This window comes from Blennius ocellaris, assembly GCF_963422515.1.
Source record: "Blennius ocellaris genome assembly, chromosome: 17".
In the NCBI taxonomy this organism is placed as follows: Eukaryota; Metazoa; Chordata; class Actinopteri; order Blenniiformes; family Blenniidae; genus Blennius; species Blennius ocellaris.
The window spans coordinates 16783927-16802483 of record NC_137666.1 but is presented as its reverse complement, the minus strand read 5'-3'; the positions used below and the strand labels follow the sequence as shown (position 1 = coordinate 16802483).

At 42.4% G+C, this 18557-nt stretch overlaps 1 protein-coding gene across 1 annotated transcript in view; it reads right to left on the bottom strand.

Moving 5' to 3' along the window:
* LOC308142661 (ryanodine receptor 3) overlaps nt 1–18557 on the bottom strand; it is a 149738-nt gene that overhangs the window by 39573 nt on the left and 91608 nt on the right. Inside the window, 15 exon segments of the mRNA XM_080513175.1 lie at nt 28–248; nt 1371–1540; nt 2124–2244; nt 2400–2508; nt 2608–2794; nt 3138–3273; nt 3448–3551; nt 4619–4748; nt 5259–5373; nt 5482–5755; nt 10504–10635; nt 11992–12094; nt 15433–15633; nt 15892–16696; nt 18319–18545. Of these exon segments, the coding sequence (XP_080369301.1) occupies nt 28–248; nt 1371–1540; nt 2124–2244; nt 2400–2508; nt 2608–2794; nt 3138–3273; nt 3448–3551; nt 4619–4748; nt 5259–5373; nt 5482–5755; nt 10504–10635; nt 11992–12094; nt 15433–15633; nt 15892–16696; nt 18319–18545 (3035 nt within the window).

Genomic DNA, 18557 nt, shown 5'->3' with positions numbered 1-18557 from the left:
TTTTATTTTTTATTTTTTGCTCCTCACTTGCAGACGGACAGCAGGCACTCCTCGATGGCGTCCCTCTGCGCTTTGGTCAGCGAGCGTCCCTTGGAGAGGCGGTAGATGGTGTGCAGCGTGGAGTCGATGAGGGCGGCGTAGTGTTCGGTGCCGGCGAACAGGGGGGCGCAGCGGGTGAGGAGGGGCAGCAAGGCCGAGCCGATGTAGCGGTTCATGGCCAGGGCCGTCTCTGTGGTGCACAGACCCTCCTGTGTGAGCAGCAAGACACAAGTCGCACATGGCGCATGTCACCTCTTCGGTCAAACTGCACGGAAAACAATTAAAATGTTAATAAACACGGTGAAAGGAAGAGATGCTGGGAGACCTTTTTCGGAACACTATCAGCGGCTAATGATGGGTATTATCACAAAGAAGGGCTGCTCACTAGGTTGCCGCATGAAAGGCTACATTAGCAAGATTGAAACACTTGTGAATGAATGAATCCAATGAGGAGGAGAAGTGTTTTGCACTCCCTTTCATGGATCGATTCCTTGTTTTTGTGCAAGGTCTGCATAATTTCTGTGTTATGTTCCAGGTATTCTTGGATTAGTCCATATAGTTGCAACCCTGTGATGGATAAAGTGGGATAGAAGATGAATTTATAGCGTGAAGACAATCACATCTTGTGATGAATAATTAACACTGGACTCACTGGAAACTCAGTCATTCCTAAAACACTACCAAACACACACGGAGACTAAGTCCTTTGGCTTCAGGTTGTGGTGATCGCTCAGACTCAGACGTCTGGTGTTCAGCCCACTCCTGTCTTTATTTCTCTTCCTGAGTAGGAGGTGTAGTTGTGGAGGAGCAGCTGGCACCTGAAACAAGTTCCACTAACCTGATAAAAAGAGCTGGATGCTTGGATCTCTGCTGGCTCTCTCTCTCTCTCTCTCTCTCTCTCTCTCACTCTTCCTGGCTCAACGGATTTTGGCTTTGGTTATCTCAGTTTCTTTTTCGTATTTACTAGGATTCATTCACCAATATACACACTACAATATTGATCAATATTTAGTTACATTGCTATAAAGTGTTTAATTCCCTTTGTGATCCGGTGCTTTAGATGCACTCTTTTGTGCAAGAATGCAGCATATGGATCGGAGCCTTTGGAGTAAAACAGGTGAACTCTTTGTTTCAGTGATTTTATTCATCTAATTGAGATTCGAAACGGAGGGGAAAAAAACATTTAAATTGATCAAATGAAACTATAAGCTGAGGCTTAATGAGGATCTGTGTTTCGGTATAAAAAGGATTCCCAACATTGCAGCCACAGGAACTAACTGAGTTCGTGTTCCAACGGCCGGCAATCCATTACCGTCGGCGGCTCTGCTTACCGTGTCTAAGGATGTGGCGGCCCTCAGGTCCGAGAGGAATCCCACCTCGAGCAGGTGGAGCATGAAGCTCTGATCTTCGATACCGTACACTCGGTCTAGAAACAGCACCATGGGGGCCTTGTGGTCCGGACAGAAGCTGGCAGACATGTCCGGCTCCGTCACCGAGCCATCTGGGGCAAAGAAGAGAAACAAGTGAATGAAGGCGCGCACACACACACACACACACACACACACACACACACACACACACACACACACACACACACACACACACACACACACACACACACACACACACACACACACGCACGTGCGTGAAGCAGTGTAGCATCCAGGGAGGAATGTGCAGTACATAATGGCAAGTCTTCTTTGATTAGGAGGGCCATGTGTATTCATTAGGTAACATGCAGCAGTTTTCCGAAGCCTCCGCTCGCCGTCTTCATTCTTGGCCTGCTGACAAAGCTTGTGTGGCGGTGCTCACAGCAGCAAATTTAAGAGGCAAGCCTCGCCATGCTTATGCAGATCAATCAATAGAGCAAGGCAGCTGGCTATAGAAATGATCTGGCTTACTCAGAGCTATGGGAGTGTGCGGTAAAGTGTTGTGCTGATTAAAAAGGCATGAGCGGTGAAATGAAATCGATAACTTTCAGCACTGCTTCGAATGTGCGACGTTTTCTCGCCTGCTGTACCTCCATGTTGGTGCATGCAGGTGAAAAGAAAGCGTCCCCTGACGGGGTTGACCGTGTGGAGCACCTTTGTTGACGACGGGCATTTTGAGGGGGATGCTGATGATTCCCACGAGGTCCTCGGTGGGCACGAGGGAGCGCAGGATGGCTCGGATACGCAGCGCTTCGCCTTTCCCTTTGTTGATGAGCTGCAGAGACATAAAGCCACTGGATTATTTATCCAGAAAAATCAAGAGATAATCCATTTATTCAGGATATGACAGCCCTGGTTTAAGCCACACATATATGAGTATTTTTCTCGATACGTGAAAGCTGGCAGCTCTGTTAGGCACATGTTACATACGTGCATCTCCGGGGCGCAACGTCCCAACAGGTCGATGAGAGCAGAGTAGAAGGACATGATGGCGTTTCCCATGTGGACCACCTCCTCCTCATCATCCCCATCGGCAGAGCTAAGAAAGAGAAATAGCGACACTTTCAAACGGTAAAGGTACCAAATGAAGGCGCTATGAAGGGCTCATTCTGCAGCATTGATTTTGCTTGTGGCTTACACATCAGAGCTGACCCCCTGCACAGAGCCTGGCAGGTCTAAAGCCGGCGTCTCCGAGATCTTGATGGCTTCCTTCATGGCGGCCAGCAGGCCGTTGCCCCCCTCCCCCCTCAGGGCCGGTCCGAAACACTCGGGACGACGGATGAGGAGTTTAACCACGACGCTAGAGTTCTCCTCCACGCTCTCTCCTGGAACGCAAACGTTACAAGAAAATGTATAATTGATCTGAGCAGGAAGATCCAGCCCATACAAGCCCTGCAGCATGACACATACACATCACTATTTCTGAGCCCGAGGCAAAAGCCCACGTAGACGCTGCTTGAAGCAACTCAATGGAGTCTTTTCGTATCTATCACATCCTTTCCTGCATGTTTACATAGAGATACAAGACGAGAAGAAACAGATAGGGACTCGGAGAAAACGGTTTATGACACAATGAAATGGCCACCTTCAAAATGTTTAATTTGATCCTCGTCTTAACATTGACCTCATGCTGCACGACGCCTCAGACTGGGATGGATGTAATCATACCGTTGACAAATACAGCAAATCGCAGGAAAGACAGGTAACGCTCCCCTTCGATGGGGTTCCACCCGATGTCTGGATACCCTTTGGCGAGAAGTATTGGACAACTTTGCAGGCCGCAGCCGGCCAGGTAGGTGACCACCTGCAAACACATCATCTCATATAAACAGCTCATATGACACAGTGACAAGTTTAAATTACAACTACTCTTCATTTTCTTCAACAGGAAACAAACGTAAAGATGTAGATTTCCCAGTTTTGACTAAATTCATCCTTCTGGATGAAGGTGCATGACTGCAGTAGAATAAAGTTGTACCTTGTCCAGATCCGGTTCCTCCAAAGCCAGAGCCAGACCGTTGTTGTCCATCACTGAAGACGCAGCTACATCCAGAGGGGTGGAGCCCCTCATCGCTGGTGAAGCTGCAACCCAAAGCAAACAAGTCGCCTCAGATACTTCTACTTTTATTCAGATAATTTACAACCAAGCGAACAAACAGCAGGGGGTGGTGTTTCCTCTCAGGAGCACACCATCTACCAACCACTGCTAAGCATCATCAGATTATTATCAGGTTTCCCACCAATTAAAACCAGATACTTAGACATGGTCCACTGGGTTTAATATGGAAACATTATATACAAACAATAATTGTCACACGATAGAGTTATCTGCATTATGTCAAGTAGGGTTCATCAACATGAGTGTGTTGGAAACACAAATACTGCACAGAAAATCCAGGGACTGGAAAGTGATCACATGCAGCATCAATAATTATTGAAACACTTAGAGTTTGTTCGATCTCTCTGTCACACACAATTAGCTTTGCTAATATCATTGTTAAAAAGTTGATTTCAACCAAGAATGTGGCATAATATCAAATAACGGCCTGGTCCTGGTCTTGATTGTTGCTAATTTGTACAATTGCTGAGTATGTTTGTTTCTGTTTATAAGAAATGTGACATCAACTGATTGAAAATTTGAGTCTCTAACGCTAAAACAAGTGATGTTAATTTTACTTTTTAAATGGAAACTTGCTGCTGTATATCTAAATATACAGCAGTCTATCTCAATATAAATATACTCAGTATACCTCATCATTGTCATAATTTACCAATATGTTACAAAATGTTTAAAGTAGCATGAAAACAATATAAACAGCCAATAATGTAATAATACATAAATCAAACTGCATTTCTTGGAAGAAGAATGCATTTCGTGCATTTGTGCAATTTGCTAATGTAACACATTTTATAGTTTCACACCATGCAGCAAAAACTTTTGTTATTTGATTAGAAAACAGTAAGTTATTGACTTTAATTACATCAAAATAGACACAATTATGATGGGCTGTTACAGGATCCAGATAAACTTGAAGCAATCATCCAAGCAATCATTTTAAAGTATATCCTCTGGGTTTCTTGAGTTTCAACCTGTAAAGTTGAGTAGGTGTGCAGCATCACGATGAACGGTAAAACCGATCTGCGCTCACCGAGGCCGACGCTGCTGTTCTCCAGCAGGTAGCTGAGGTGGTCGAACATGGCCTTCTGGTTCTGGCGGCTGATCCGGCAGAAGTAGCACAGGAAGCGACAGCAGCTGGCCACCATCTTGGGGAAGGCAATTTCCTGTGGGATGGGACATACAGACTGAGCAGGGTCAAATAACTTTGATTTCAAAAACAAGAGGAAGATTGTTCTCTGGCGGTGGTCTCATGGCGTTATGAAGGCTGCACTAAAATCTAATAACGTGTCGATGCCGCAGAGCAGCAGTCACTCAAACAATAAATTGATAAGAAGAGATTTTGGAGAGAGATAAACCCGACGGTCCTGAATCTTCCCTGAACTGTCTTAGTCTTTTAATTAACGTGAGAAACGGCCTGGCATCTTCGCACTCTGTCAGTCAGCTACATTCTGCCCTTTTGCTGAAGTCTGGACCACGTCTTCAATAATGAGCACCAAGCTTCATACACACCAATGGTAAAAAAAAGAAAAAAAAAAGAAGGGAATACTGGAGAGAAAACACAGGTTTCTGTCAGCGAAGAACATCGTTTCCTGTGAGAGAAACTCTGTCGTTGCCACTTTCACAGCCGGCGGAGGATCAGACACAGCGTTTATAGGTAGAAGCTGTTAAACCTGGGACTTGTCTCCTCCGAGGACATTGACCATGACTTCCATGACCGTCTCATGCATGCCCAGTATTCTCATCAGGTTTGGGTGCTGGTAGAAAACCTTATTGTTCATGATGTCACTGGAAAACAAGGAAAATGTATCACCACAGTAGAAAGGAAGTGTACAAAATATGCATGTATTCCAATTACCCTTGATGATTGATGTCAAAAGGTTGTGAAAAACATACCCAAGTCCATCAATCATGAGTTTCTCCTCCTCCTTCCCCATCCGCACAGACAGAAGCGACCTGATCTGACCGAGCGAGGCCAGCAGGTTGATGGTGTCCTGGACCGAGACGCCGCTGATGGTGTACGTCTTCCTCATGGCGCGGAGCAGCTCTCCGATGCTGTCGTACTGCCTCCTGAGCAGGCTGAACATCTTGCGGACCAGCTGGGGGTCCTGGATGTGACACTCCTGAGCCCAGCTCACCATGGTCTGAGAGATGAGCTCCTTCAGGTTGGCTGGAAGTAGGGGGTGGGGGTGGGGCACATTATCTTTATCAGTTCAGTAAAAGAAAGTTGGTAGAAAAAAATATCTTACTAGTAACATGGGCTGAATAAAACGTGACCTAAACCAGCTGTTATTGTAGAAACTCCCCATTATACCACTAAGACTAAGGCAGTCCACCACATCCCCTCATCTCTGATTTCCCAAAACATTACATTGAAGCAAGAAGCAAGATGCTGTGAGGTTTTAAAGTCCTATTAAGGTCTTTTTTTAACAGATGTAATTAAAATTTGACAATCATGAGGAAAAGCCTCAGACGCCTTGTTTTGGTCTGAAATAAGACCAACGGATGTCGTTTTCGAATTGTTGTCGTGTGAACATGAAACGTTTGCGAAACAAAAACAATGCGTTTTCACTTGAAACGCTGTTGTGTAAAGCTACCCACATCTCAAGTCATCTGTGATTATTACATTGTACACCATAATCGTAATGTAAAAAAGTCTTCACATATGACCGGGCAGAAAAAAGCTCGGTGAACCTTTCGGTTAACCTCACTGTACATCATTAGCTTTAAGAGGACAACACGCTGCTATTCATCCCATAAATTGACGTCCAAACATAAAAACCCTTGAGGCACTTCTTCCATGAGCATAAAAAAAAAAGCACAAAGGCTAAAAATGGTCTCCACTTGACTCAGCATGCTCTGATCTGAACAACCAATACTTGAACTGAGAAAATAAGACCTTGAGTTTTCCCTCAAAGTACTTCATTCGAGTGAAAAGAGCTACACGTCAGCCGCCACCACGAGAAGCTCTGGCTACAAACCCGAGGTTATCAGGTGGAAGTTCAACAACCTTCTTTGTTTAATCTGTGAGGCAGGAAACGGTTTGAAAGCTCATTCACAAAAACATTTTCATTGAAGCAGAAGCAATAATCTGTTATGTAAAGAATGAGAAAAGGAAAGACAATTATATATTAGTCCTGATTCTTCTGTGGTTAAAGAGGAGCCATTTGTTTAGACAGCTCCTTTATGGGCGACCCTAAAGGCTTCATTATAACCAAGTGTTTGTTTCAAACACAAGAGAATGAATGAATTCAGAACCATAAAAGATGGACGTTGACGCACAAGCGATTTCGGTAAAAGGGGCTGCAATTAGGTGATTGCATTTTGCTTGATTGCATCTGTCGGTGATAAAAACTGTTTGACAACAGGATGTCAGTCAGTGTGTGTGTACTTGAGTATGTGTGTGTGAGACGGGTCTGGAAGCCAGCGGTAACAGATCCTGCAGCCCAAAAGTGAGCGGCTGTCAGGGGAGCGGCGACGGCACCAGTTCGAGCCTAAATGAGAAGAGACACGTCTTCCTCTCAGCCAACACGCTTCACAACACCAGACTCCGGCAGCGAGAATCACACTATCAAACTCATCGGCTCCATCGCTCTCCGCCACGATCCCCCCCGACGACACCCCAACAACAACAACTATCCGTCTGGCTGAGAGCGATGATGGACGCTGGCGTTTGTAGTCTTCAAAAATACAAAGCATGTGTCACTGCTGTAACTGCTTCCACATTCAAGCAAGAAATTGACTTCTGTGCTGCTTTTTCTTTATCTATATAAACTATTGAGCATGGAAATAGCGTCAGCTGCATTTTCAGGGTCGACTATCGTGGACCAGGATGGTTAACGCAAATGCAAAAGTGACAACAAAAGAGCAAAACTCACAACAGCAAAAAGAATAGCAGCAAAAATCGCAATGCAACTGCAAAAGCCATTTTAACCTACGGCTATTATAGTGCCTGAAAGAACAGCACTGCACATATGCTGCAGATTTCTTAATACTTTTTTTTTCTAATAAAAAGTATTATGACTTAAAACATCTTTAACCAGAGTGTCAAACATATTTAGTTCAGAGGCCATGCAGTCCAATTTCATCTGAAATGGGTTGGACCAGTAAAATAGTGATATAAAAACTTTCAAATGTAAACTTGGGAGTTTTATTTTTGTGTGTCAAGGAGTTGATGAGTAATGAGGCGCTCCTCCTCTATTAGGAGTGTGTGTAAGACGTTGGGATGCATCAAAAACATTTTTACAGACCAAGTATGAGTACTTATATTTGCTGAAATCAACAGTGACATAAGAACTTCGATATTCATTGAATAATAGCTTTTTATGAATGACATCTGAAACTTCACTGTTTTCCTCAAACAAGACTTAAACACACACACATTTAAACTATGAATTTGAGTTCTGACTTGTTGTGGCAACGTATGATTAGATGTGTAATGGACTCTATGATCGTCAACGTAACAAATGTTACATTGAAAATGATCAGATCCACGTTGGTGTGGCATTTCCTGTTTGTCTATTTTCCATAGACGATGTATCCGATACTACCGGCATTAATTCCTTAAAAAAAGTACAAAACGAGCAGAGAGACAGCAGCCCTACCACCATTATAACCCCACATGAAAGTAATGAGAAACTTCACAAACAATATTCCCAACTTTAATAGTAACACGATTTTTTTCGTTTTATAAAACGCAGCTTAGATTTGCTGTGTAGTTTTTCAAACTTGGAATAATTTCTTTTTTTTAATAGATTGTATGCTTTGATGCTTATAAAAGCAAAAGACACATATGCTTCCAAGTCGAAGGTTCACACTAGCAAATATATGAACTCACCAAACTATTCAAGCCTCAAATCAGTTCCAGACTTTATTATTCTGCTTTGTGATGCTTTCTGCTGACACAGAAGTAGATTTAACGAGCTCGAGCAACAGATGGCAGCTAAAAACTCGTCTTCTGATCCACCAAGCCTCGCACGACTTCTCGCGGAGGGCCGCCGCCAAGACCGCTGTGACCCAAAGCAATCGTTTGAGAAAAGAAACACTCCTCGAGCTTCGTCCCGCCCCATTTCTCACTGCGAGAGATGTGCCCTGTCAGGGTCACGCCAAATCTCCGAGGGGAGATTGCCTTTCATCGTCTGCAGTTGGCGACGGAGAATTTCGGCCCAAAATTCACCCGAGTGCAATTTGGTCACCTCTTGTGGTCGGCACCGTGTTCAAAAAGGCCCTGAAATGGAAAGATTGTGAGCAGATTTGCAGCGAGGTTTTCAGGAGCAATAAAAGACACCATATATAACAACAGATAGTGTGCAGTGAGGGGATGAAAGCCAGAGACGCAGGCCTTGTTACACAGCAAAGATGAGTGCAATTTGTATTAAAGGTCAAATATGTACAGAGTGATTCAACGTGACAGCAGAAAAAGGGCTGGAGGAAGCAACGGGGAGCTGTATTCAAATAAAATGATTAAGAACTTACAGTTTTAGTAAAAATATTTGAGCTAAATGTAAAGATATTGAATAGATTCTTTGCTGCATCAGCATTCCCAGAGTGCTTTACGTCGCAGTAAACCAAACCACCTGGTAATTTACACCTTGTGAGAATTACATCTAACTGTTGGGGCACAATTTAAACTAAATAACCTACTATGTAGTGATCATGTTTCTCTCACTTCTAACAAACCAGTGTGAAAAATTAAAAGATTAAAGATAAAAGATTATTTCATTTGTATGAAGAAGCAAATCCATTGGATTCAGCTAACATGGCAAATCTGTGTTTGTTGCTTTTTGTGCCATCGAGGTGACCGAAATGTCAGGAAGTGAATTTTACTGCATTTAATCAAAATATACTGGTTACTATCATAGATAGTGAAATCCTCTAAATCCTTGGAAAGCCTCTGGACTCGTGATGATCCCTCTGTGAGATCTTGTGTTCTGTCCACTATACGGTCGTCTGGTCCTTGGTGTTGCAGTACTGTTGGCCTTGACTCAGCCTTGGCCCCTTAAAGTGTTGATCTTCTCTTTTCCTCAGGATGTTCTGGTCTTGGTCTAGACTTGGACTGTCTCAGGTTCGGTGGTCTTCACTAAAACACTAGCGGTCTGAAGACATGCATCTGAACCAGGTTCACCGAGTCCCTATTCAGACCTGATACAAAGGTTATAGTTTCAGTTCTCCTTTCCTTAAAAATTATTTTCCGTTCTCTATTCCTTCACCCATTCATTCACACACTACACCGTTGATCACTTAGTCATTTCTGGTTTGCTCATGAAGAAAACCTTTTTATATGAGGAAGTAGTTTTAAATCAGTCATTTGATTAGTGCTCCTTCAACCAGAGAGGTAATTGAGTCGGGAAAAAAATGTGATACCAATTCTTCTACATTAACACCGTTGTTGAGAACTGTCATCAAAATGACGTGCGCACTGATCCTCCCCTCTTCCATCATGTCCACATCTAACACAAGTGTATTAGTCTAATCAGGTAAAGGATTTCATTTTATCAGGTTTTTCCTCCTCGAGTCTCCTCTCTCGTCTCCCAGAGCGGCTGGCACAGGCGGCTCTTCACTAGGGAGCCTCTCTCTTCCACCGGGCGCCACATTACCATGATGAAATTGAAAAGAAATTGAAATGGAAATGACTGCCTCGGTCCACATAACACTGACAGGCAAATAGAGGCAAGAATGAGGCCGCTCGAAATAAAATACAGGAGCACTTCCTGCTAATCCTCCTCTCCCTCTGCTCTGCCAACAGAGACGAAAGACTCACATGTGAGGTGAATCATCACAAATCAACCAGTTATAACCACTTGTACGACCAAACATTGCCATTGGATTAAATCTATATTAACCAGACTAATTGATTATGAGTGCTCATCGTCAGAAAATCCACAGCATCTGAAATAACAAAAGTAGTTATTTGCTCACATGGCGCTGCTTGCTCTTTCTCCGTGGGCGCCTCTGCTTTGTGCGCCTGGCCCTTGATCTTGTTCACCAGCGTAAGGAGGCGACCTTTAATGGATGTATCTTGCTCATCTTCGTCTTCCTCCATAGGGATTCCTGCACGAGCACACAGAGGCACTCTATTCATAATGCATAATGCAAAAAAAACATGGGATTCAGGCAGAGTGAACAAAGATCTCATATATGCTGCATAGCATGGCATGACAGTGTGTATCTCTCTTCTTTAGGGCTTGGTGAAATTCAACTTTATTGTTTTCTGTGTGGAGGCTGCCATGACAGGTCGCTGCTCTGCGGCTCGGCTGAGACTGCCTCCGGATCGGTACTCCCATGGAAGGTTGGGCAATTCAATTATTTATCAAAACATCAAGATGTCACAGCAATCATGGAGGCAGTGAACTGCAAATTCTCTGCAGAGATGGACAGAGCAGCGCGGGAGAAAAGCAGGATGAAGCATTTTATGACGCACAGATGCAGTTCCGCTGATGCAGGATCATTGGCAGCATGCAAATGAAAGCAGTAAAAATAATATATAATTTCATTTATATATAAGTTTAGGTACTTGTTAATATTTAAATCTTTCTACAGTTAATTTATAATGTTATATAAATTTGTTCATAAATGTGCTTTAATGACATTCTTCATTACTAGATAGATAGACAGACAGATAGATATTACATACTCACAAAATATAGATGTACTTATTCAAAAAGATTCACTTATAATAGGTTTTCTTGATTTTATTGACCATTTGAAGAAACGCAAAGGTTTATTTTACACTTTCATGTACTAGATATTTCCTTGTTTTCATTCATAGTGTAAATATGTTTTGTATGTATCTGCATTCTGTGTCTATTCCAACATGTCAGAAACTAATTAATGATAATAAAAGAAAGGATGTCGCTTGTGACAGACAAAGCTAGAGAGAAATACTTTTGCACCATGTCTTATCATAGGAAGAAATCATATTAAAAAGGGAATACTATAAAACTAATATATAGTTTTTCATAACACATTTCTGATGTAAATACAATGTAAATGTCTATTTATTTTTCTGCACTCAACGTGATATGCTACCATGTTAAAACTTCAAACAACAATTACCAAACAAACTTTAGCTAAAATGTAATCTGGAAACGGATCTTACGGCTTCATGTAAAGATGTATCTGATTTTCACATTGAGGCTTTTTTTTTGGATCCCAACACGTATTAAGAAACATATTATCATACCATCTTGACTATGAAGTGTCTTTAATCACTATTAAGGGAAGATAAATCTACCAATAATTTAGCAGAATGGATAAACATACCATCACTCGCCCATAGTAAGGTGATTTTTCTTTTTTTAATCAAAATAACAAGGTTATTAATTGTATGGTAAAAAAAAAAAAAAAAGCAACAACAACAAAGTACAATTACTAGAATCTCTTATGATTGCGGGATGGGCATCTCACCACAGTGAAGTTGCAGCTGGTTGTGGAAATCGTACAGTTCCTCCTGGATGTCCGAGGGACACGGACAGTCCTCACCCGAACTGAAGGTCAGCAGCATGTTGATCTGAAATATGACACAAAGCACCTCTTCATACCAACTTAGAGAAGACGTGTCTCTGTCTATAAATCAATTCAATCTATGTCAGTATTCTAATTTAATCACACTGTATGTAGGATTCAAAAGGAAGAAGAAGAAAGAAAAAAAACAGCTTAAGAGGGTAATTCTCCCGTTGCACTCCCAGACTGAAGGACACCATGACAAGTCATTAAAGTCGCTGTGAAGCTGAACTGTGCCTCCAGCTGTGACCTTAAAGGGATATTGTGTGTGTGTGTGTGTGTGTGTGTGTGTGTGTGTGTGTGTGTGTGTGTGTGTGTGTGTGTGTGTGTGTGTGTGTGTGTGTGTGTGTGCGCATGCATGTGCGCCCTCTCATTGGACCAATGACATCCCAGATCCAGAGGGATGAATTCGCCTTGAAGCTTTATGCTCACCACGCAGAGACGATTGCTTTCAGGAACATTTGGAGCGAGGAGAAGCTCTCATTCTCTCTGGGCCCCGGCGCCAAAATGAGGGAATTCAATGATTTAAAAAAAAAAAAAATGGAACTGAAGGGCGGGGGAAGAAATTAGCCATGTATGTGGAAAATGACTGTAGTTATGCAACAACTCTCCCTCAATTATAAAGCTGGAGGCGTCATTTGAAACAGATTTTAATTCTTAACCTTTTCTGATGCAAAGTGATCTGCATTGAGCCTCTGGGGCTCATTTGCACCTTTGCATCACATGAGCATCATCATGGCCGTGAATCGAAGTGGACTGCCAGGGTAAAGAGGTCACAGTCGAGCAGTGGGCAGGTGTTAGAGACTAAGAACCTAGTCACAGAACTACATAACTGTGCCTTTCATAACTTAGTACACTCTATAAAACATACGCTCTTGTTGCTCAATGAATCCCAAATTTATTGTTACCGTGGTATCAAAATGTGCAATACTCACTGAGCAGGAATTATCTTCTCTTGTATTGTGAAATTTAAGTATGATTAATCCGGATGCACAATTAACTACAATATTTTAACAGCCCTTATGCTTTCAAACCTTGTCGCCTCACGGCTGAAAATAGATTCACAAAAATTTAGGAGGAAAAAAAACTGCTACAAACCAGGTTGACAAAGCACAAAAACAATAATCTACTTAAGTGTTTGTAGTGATTAGAAATCACATCGACACAAAACATTATTGCACATCCTATGTTGACATAATATCCTGCAGCTCTAATGTACAACAATCAGCCATAACATTACGACCACATGTCACTGGCAGGTGAACAAGGCAAATTATCTCTTCAGATGAACCACTGTAGCTCAAACTGCTTCATGTTATTGCTGGTTCAGATAAAGACATATTTAAATACATACTGCAGCACAGTTTGTTGCATACGGGGCAGTAATGTAGTGTACCAAACAAAAAGATTTTTTGATCTAAGTATAAAATAATTATCTACATAGAGGGAGATATAAATAACAGCCCAACCCTTAAAAAGCAAAGAAACATTTCAGGCTTGTTGGTTTTGCCCAGATTTCATTGCATGAGACACAAATGTGGCCTGTTCCTGCAAACATCTGGATCCACTGTGTCTTTACTGGTAATCCCAGTAAATCAGATGATAATCAGCTTGCCTGTTTTTGTTTCCTTCTCACTTAATTACCGGCAGTATCCTGTTTTTGGTTAAAAAGCTAATGCTACCTGGTTAACATAAACTGTTAACTCCTGGAAATCATGTTTAAGCCATGAATGGTTTTTATTACCAAGAAAACATTCAGTCGTCTGATTTAACTGCTTTTTTCTTTCTGATTACAAAACATTAAATATCCCAGTTACTATTAATTATGCTGATATTATGCTGATATTGCTTCAGCCCATCTTCAGATTTATTTTAATTAATCACCGACCTAGTGCAATTCTTTTTACTGCCCAGATCTTCACATCCACTTAAATGAGAGCTATGCCCCCCTTTTTTTCCAGTTGCCAAGAATTCCCAAAGAAATAAGAGCTTTTATATATAAACCTTCATGTGACTGGAATAATCTCCCCACTTCTCAGAGATCTATCACGTCCCTCTGCTGCTTCAGGACTTTTTTTTATTTCCATATAAAACAGCCTGCCTATGTCTTTAACTTGTCAGTATTATTGATGCTGCTCGACTATTCTGGTATTTTCTTTCGCTCTTTTTTTGGCTGGGCTGTGGGTAAAACGACGTCTTTCTATTATCGTGTGTTTGGCGCAGGGGTGTCAAACATTTTAGTTCAGAGGCCACATCCAGCTCAGTTTCGTCTTGCCAGACCGGGGAAATAGTGTCATAATAACCTTTATATTTAAACTTGAAAGTTTTTCTTTGTTGTGGCGCAGAGTGTACCTGATGAAAATGCTGATATTTTCACAAAACCAAACAACTGCTATGGAAAATGACTACAATGTCAACATAAAGTACATTTTAAAGAAACCTTCTGGTATAAAATACAGTGAAAAGTCCAAAAAAAATTCTCCTTTAGCTGTTGTATAATGCATGTTTTTACAAATTCACCCTGACAACATGGCTTTGAGGCTAGTTTGATAGCAACGAGGTAACTTGCTTTGGGTCCCAGTGTTGTGTTGTGTCCACTACTGTTATAACAAGAATTTTGTAAAAGAAAATTTAAATCAATGTTTTCTTTGAAATTTTTACCATTTTCTTAGTGGTTTGGCCAGATTGTAGCCTCTTGTTTGGTGATTTTACCCCACACATGGGCCTTATGTTTAACACCTCTGATTTAGAGTAATGTACTATCTATGAGGGTTTTTTGAACTGCTTTGAGGTGTTTAGGATCACTTTGTGGATTAGCTAGAACGCCTGAAGGAGGTTTCCTTTCAATTAATTTTAATGAAAGCCATTAAAGATTTCTGAAAACCTGTTTACACAACGCAAAAAGCAAAACTTATATTGTTTTGAGGGTCAGTTTAAATGACAACGCTGCTCAGAGCGACTGAAAACATAACTTTCCCACAGTGGAAGTTTTTGCTCCAACTCTGTTGTCGTGTAAATGGAGGATCTCTCCTGGGACCTGGTAGTTTTATTGTTGAGAGTCACCCAGAATAACAACACAACTCGGTTGTCTGCTCATACAAACAAGTATGCCCATTGTCAATGTTTATAGTGCACTTGAAAACGACATTATTTTCAGCATTTCTGCCATTGCTGTGTAAACGGACATCATTTTTAAAACGCTGTCGTGTAAACGCAAGAAATTTCTGAAACGAAAACTCAAAAGACGATACGTTCTCGCTTGAAAGCTTGCCGTGTAAACGAGGCCTTGGCGGGCACATAACAGCTGGTTTCGATTTCCAGCGTTTCCATCAGACTTTGTCTCACCTGCTCTTGTGGGGGCGACCTGAACTCTTTGGTCTTCTTGGCCGTCACGGCGGCCGACATGTTGAGGGCCAGCATCAGCTCGTTGTAGCGGAACTTCTGGTTGAACTGTAGCTTGGAGACGAAGCTGTCGGAGAAGGACACGATGGCCTCGATCCGGTGCTTCAGCTCGCAGTCGCAGAAATAATGGAGAAGCTCACACATCTGGAGGACAGACAGAGGGGAGGAGAGGAACATTTCCACACACGCGTGTTGCATCAGTGTTGCGTTGCCGGATGACGACTTCACATCAGCCCATTCATTAACGGGACATTTATAGCCATTAGTCTGAGGCAGAGCCATTTCATGTTTGGCTGATCTGTGATTGGGGATGTTGCTGTGAAGCAGTTAAAGTGCTCATTGCTTCGGCTTTGTTTTAGTGATTCTATATTGAAGCCCTTTCACCAAACTGGGCATAATTACCTGTCGTTTGACGGGCTCCGGCAGCCTCGTCTCCAGCAGTCCTTTCATTGGCTGTTTAGCCTCCTTGGCCGCCTCCTCCTCTCCAGCTTCCACAGCCTTCTCTTCGGTCCCGGTCAGCCCCTCTTTATCCGTGGCCCCTGAAGCCCCCTCCTCATGAGTCTCTCTGAACACATTGGGGTCAATGAGCAGTAAAATCTTATGAACGTCCTCGCTGCCTAAAACACCCATCGTCAGCAAGGTGCTGATGAGCTTCAAGATGGGTACGAACTGGTATTCCACCCCTCCGCCAACGGGGTCCCGAATGTGGTGCCCCCCACCCTGAACGGCCTCCGTCAGCATTAAGATGGACGTCTCCTTCAGTGCGTCCAGTGGAATCTGAGGACTGTAGAGATGCTCTCGCTTGGTGCTGATGAAGCAGGGCGGCGTGAAATTGAGGCGCGGTTTGAGTGACGTGCTGAGCCCCACTCCCGGAGGGAGGTGCTTCTTGGAGGCGTCGGAAAACAGCCGGATGGAGCGAGTCTCCGCCGTCACGGGAATGATGAACTCGTCTTTCATCATGAGCCGCGCCCCTTTGGCCGTTTCCAGGTGGATGCTGATGAGGAGGTTGTAGAAGCCCTCGCGCAGCACGCCTGACAGGTACTGGTTGTCGATGGTGTACAGCAGCTGTGACTGGTCCAAGTGGCTGCAGAGGGCGTGGGCCACGCGGGTGTTTCCCAGAGCGCAGAGGGCGCAGTACAACTTCAAAGTGTGGTAGTGAAACTTCCTCAGGTCCTCCTGCTCCGACAACTCCATGATGTCAACACACCTTCAAATAGAAGAGAGCTGGTTTCCACTAAAGTCAACAAAACACCAACAGTTGTTGAAGGAAAAGGGGATGATACACGTCAATGGCGAGGGGGGGGAATGTCAAAGGTTTCTGGAGATGTCATGCTGTTATGAAATGCTAAATAAACCAACCATTTTTTTTATGGCTGGCTTCGGGCCTGACAGAAGTTTCACACAGCACGTTTTAAAAACACACGGAGACAGTTGGAGCTTTTTCAAAAAGTTGCTTTTCCTGTGGCTCCAAATCCCAAAAGGCAACAAAAATGTTCAGGTTTCACTTTAAAGTATTGTAGTGTAAACGATGCCTCGGTCTATTTCAGGCATGGCACAATTCCTTTTGGCCATTCCGATGCAACTTTGAATAAATAAAGCAATTTCCTAACATTCACTCAGTTGTTTGACTGTTTTTGACTGCAAATTAGCCATTAATTTATATTAAAACATGAATTTGGGTGTTGTTAGCAAAAAGGACAAAAAAACTAATCGTAGCTACTGCAAAACAATCTGCCTATATCTAACAATGCACCTGTATGTAACAATGAGACTATAGGTCCATTCAGACAACAGTGTTTCAAGTGAAGATGCATCATTTTTGAGGTTTCATTTCAGAAAAGTTTCAAGGGAATGTTTTAAAAAAAGATGTCTGTTTACACACACAAAAAAGTGTTTTCATGTAGTGTCACTCGTGGGTCCTCTTTGCTTTTGTGATGAAACCACACACACATACGCACAGATAACAATACGCCATAAACATCAACAATGGCGAGTACACAGACATTTGTATGGACAGACGAGGGATTGCTATTCCGGGTGACTGTCAACTATAAAACTACCAAGTCCTAGGAGAATATGGACTGAGAGTAATGCAACTGTGGAGGCCGCTATATACTATACACCAAAAATGTTTGGTGTTTTTACTTGAAAACATAAACAGGCATTTCCCTCCAAGATTCTCCTACTGCTTAGCAATTAGAATCATAAATCCACAGTCAAGTTTCTAATAATTTTTAAAGGTAGTAATAAAGATGTGGGGATGCTGGTGTATTTGACAAGTCCCAATTTTAAAATGAATTTTTATGCAAAAGCATGACTGTAACATTGGCAGATTATAAATAAGCAGATTCAGCTGAAGCAGAATGATAGTCTCTATTGCCTTGTGATCGCAACCATTGTTTTCTTTAAAAGTGAAAAAATATTAGTCATTTTGATATTAAACAATAAATTGAGAATGAATAATTTTGGCAGAATTTACACCAACAACCTGAACAGACTCATTAAATTAGAGCATACAACAGTGCATTAGTGTATTAATAAAATAACTCAAAATATAATGAAATCCTGTTTTGCGTTAGACATCCATTTTACCTTTGCCTCATCACTTAAATTGTAACAGCATTTTTCCTCCATTATTCCTCTAGTATTTACCCTTTTGTCGTCTTTTATGTTATCACCTTGTAAATCACCTACATATCATGCAGGTTCACACACAAGTTTGACTTCTCACACCATCTGTCACCGCTAAATAATTAGATCTCGAGATTAAACGTGTAAGTTACATGAAAAACATATTGCTTCGTCGACTCCAGATACAAAGCGCTGCACCTGTTCTCCTCTGGTATGTGCACGGCCAACATCTGCAGGGGCTCCACGCACTGAACCACCCAGCCGTGCCGCTCGTTCGCTCTGGCTGTTTCCACTTTGAGGAAGATGTTGGGCATGCGGCTCCACAGCACGGTGTTAATAGTCTGCACGTCCAGTCTGGGCGGACACTGGGGCACCGGGTTCTTGTGTTCACTCTTAAAGATGGCCGACGACAGAGGCATAGCATTCTGCAGAGGACA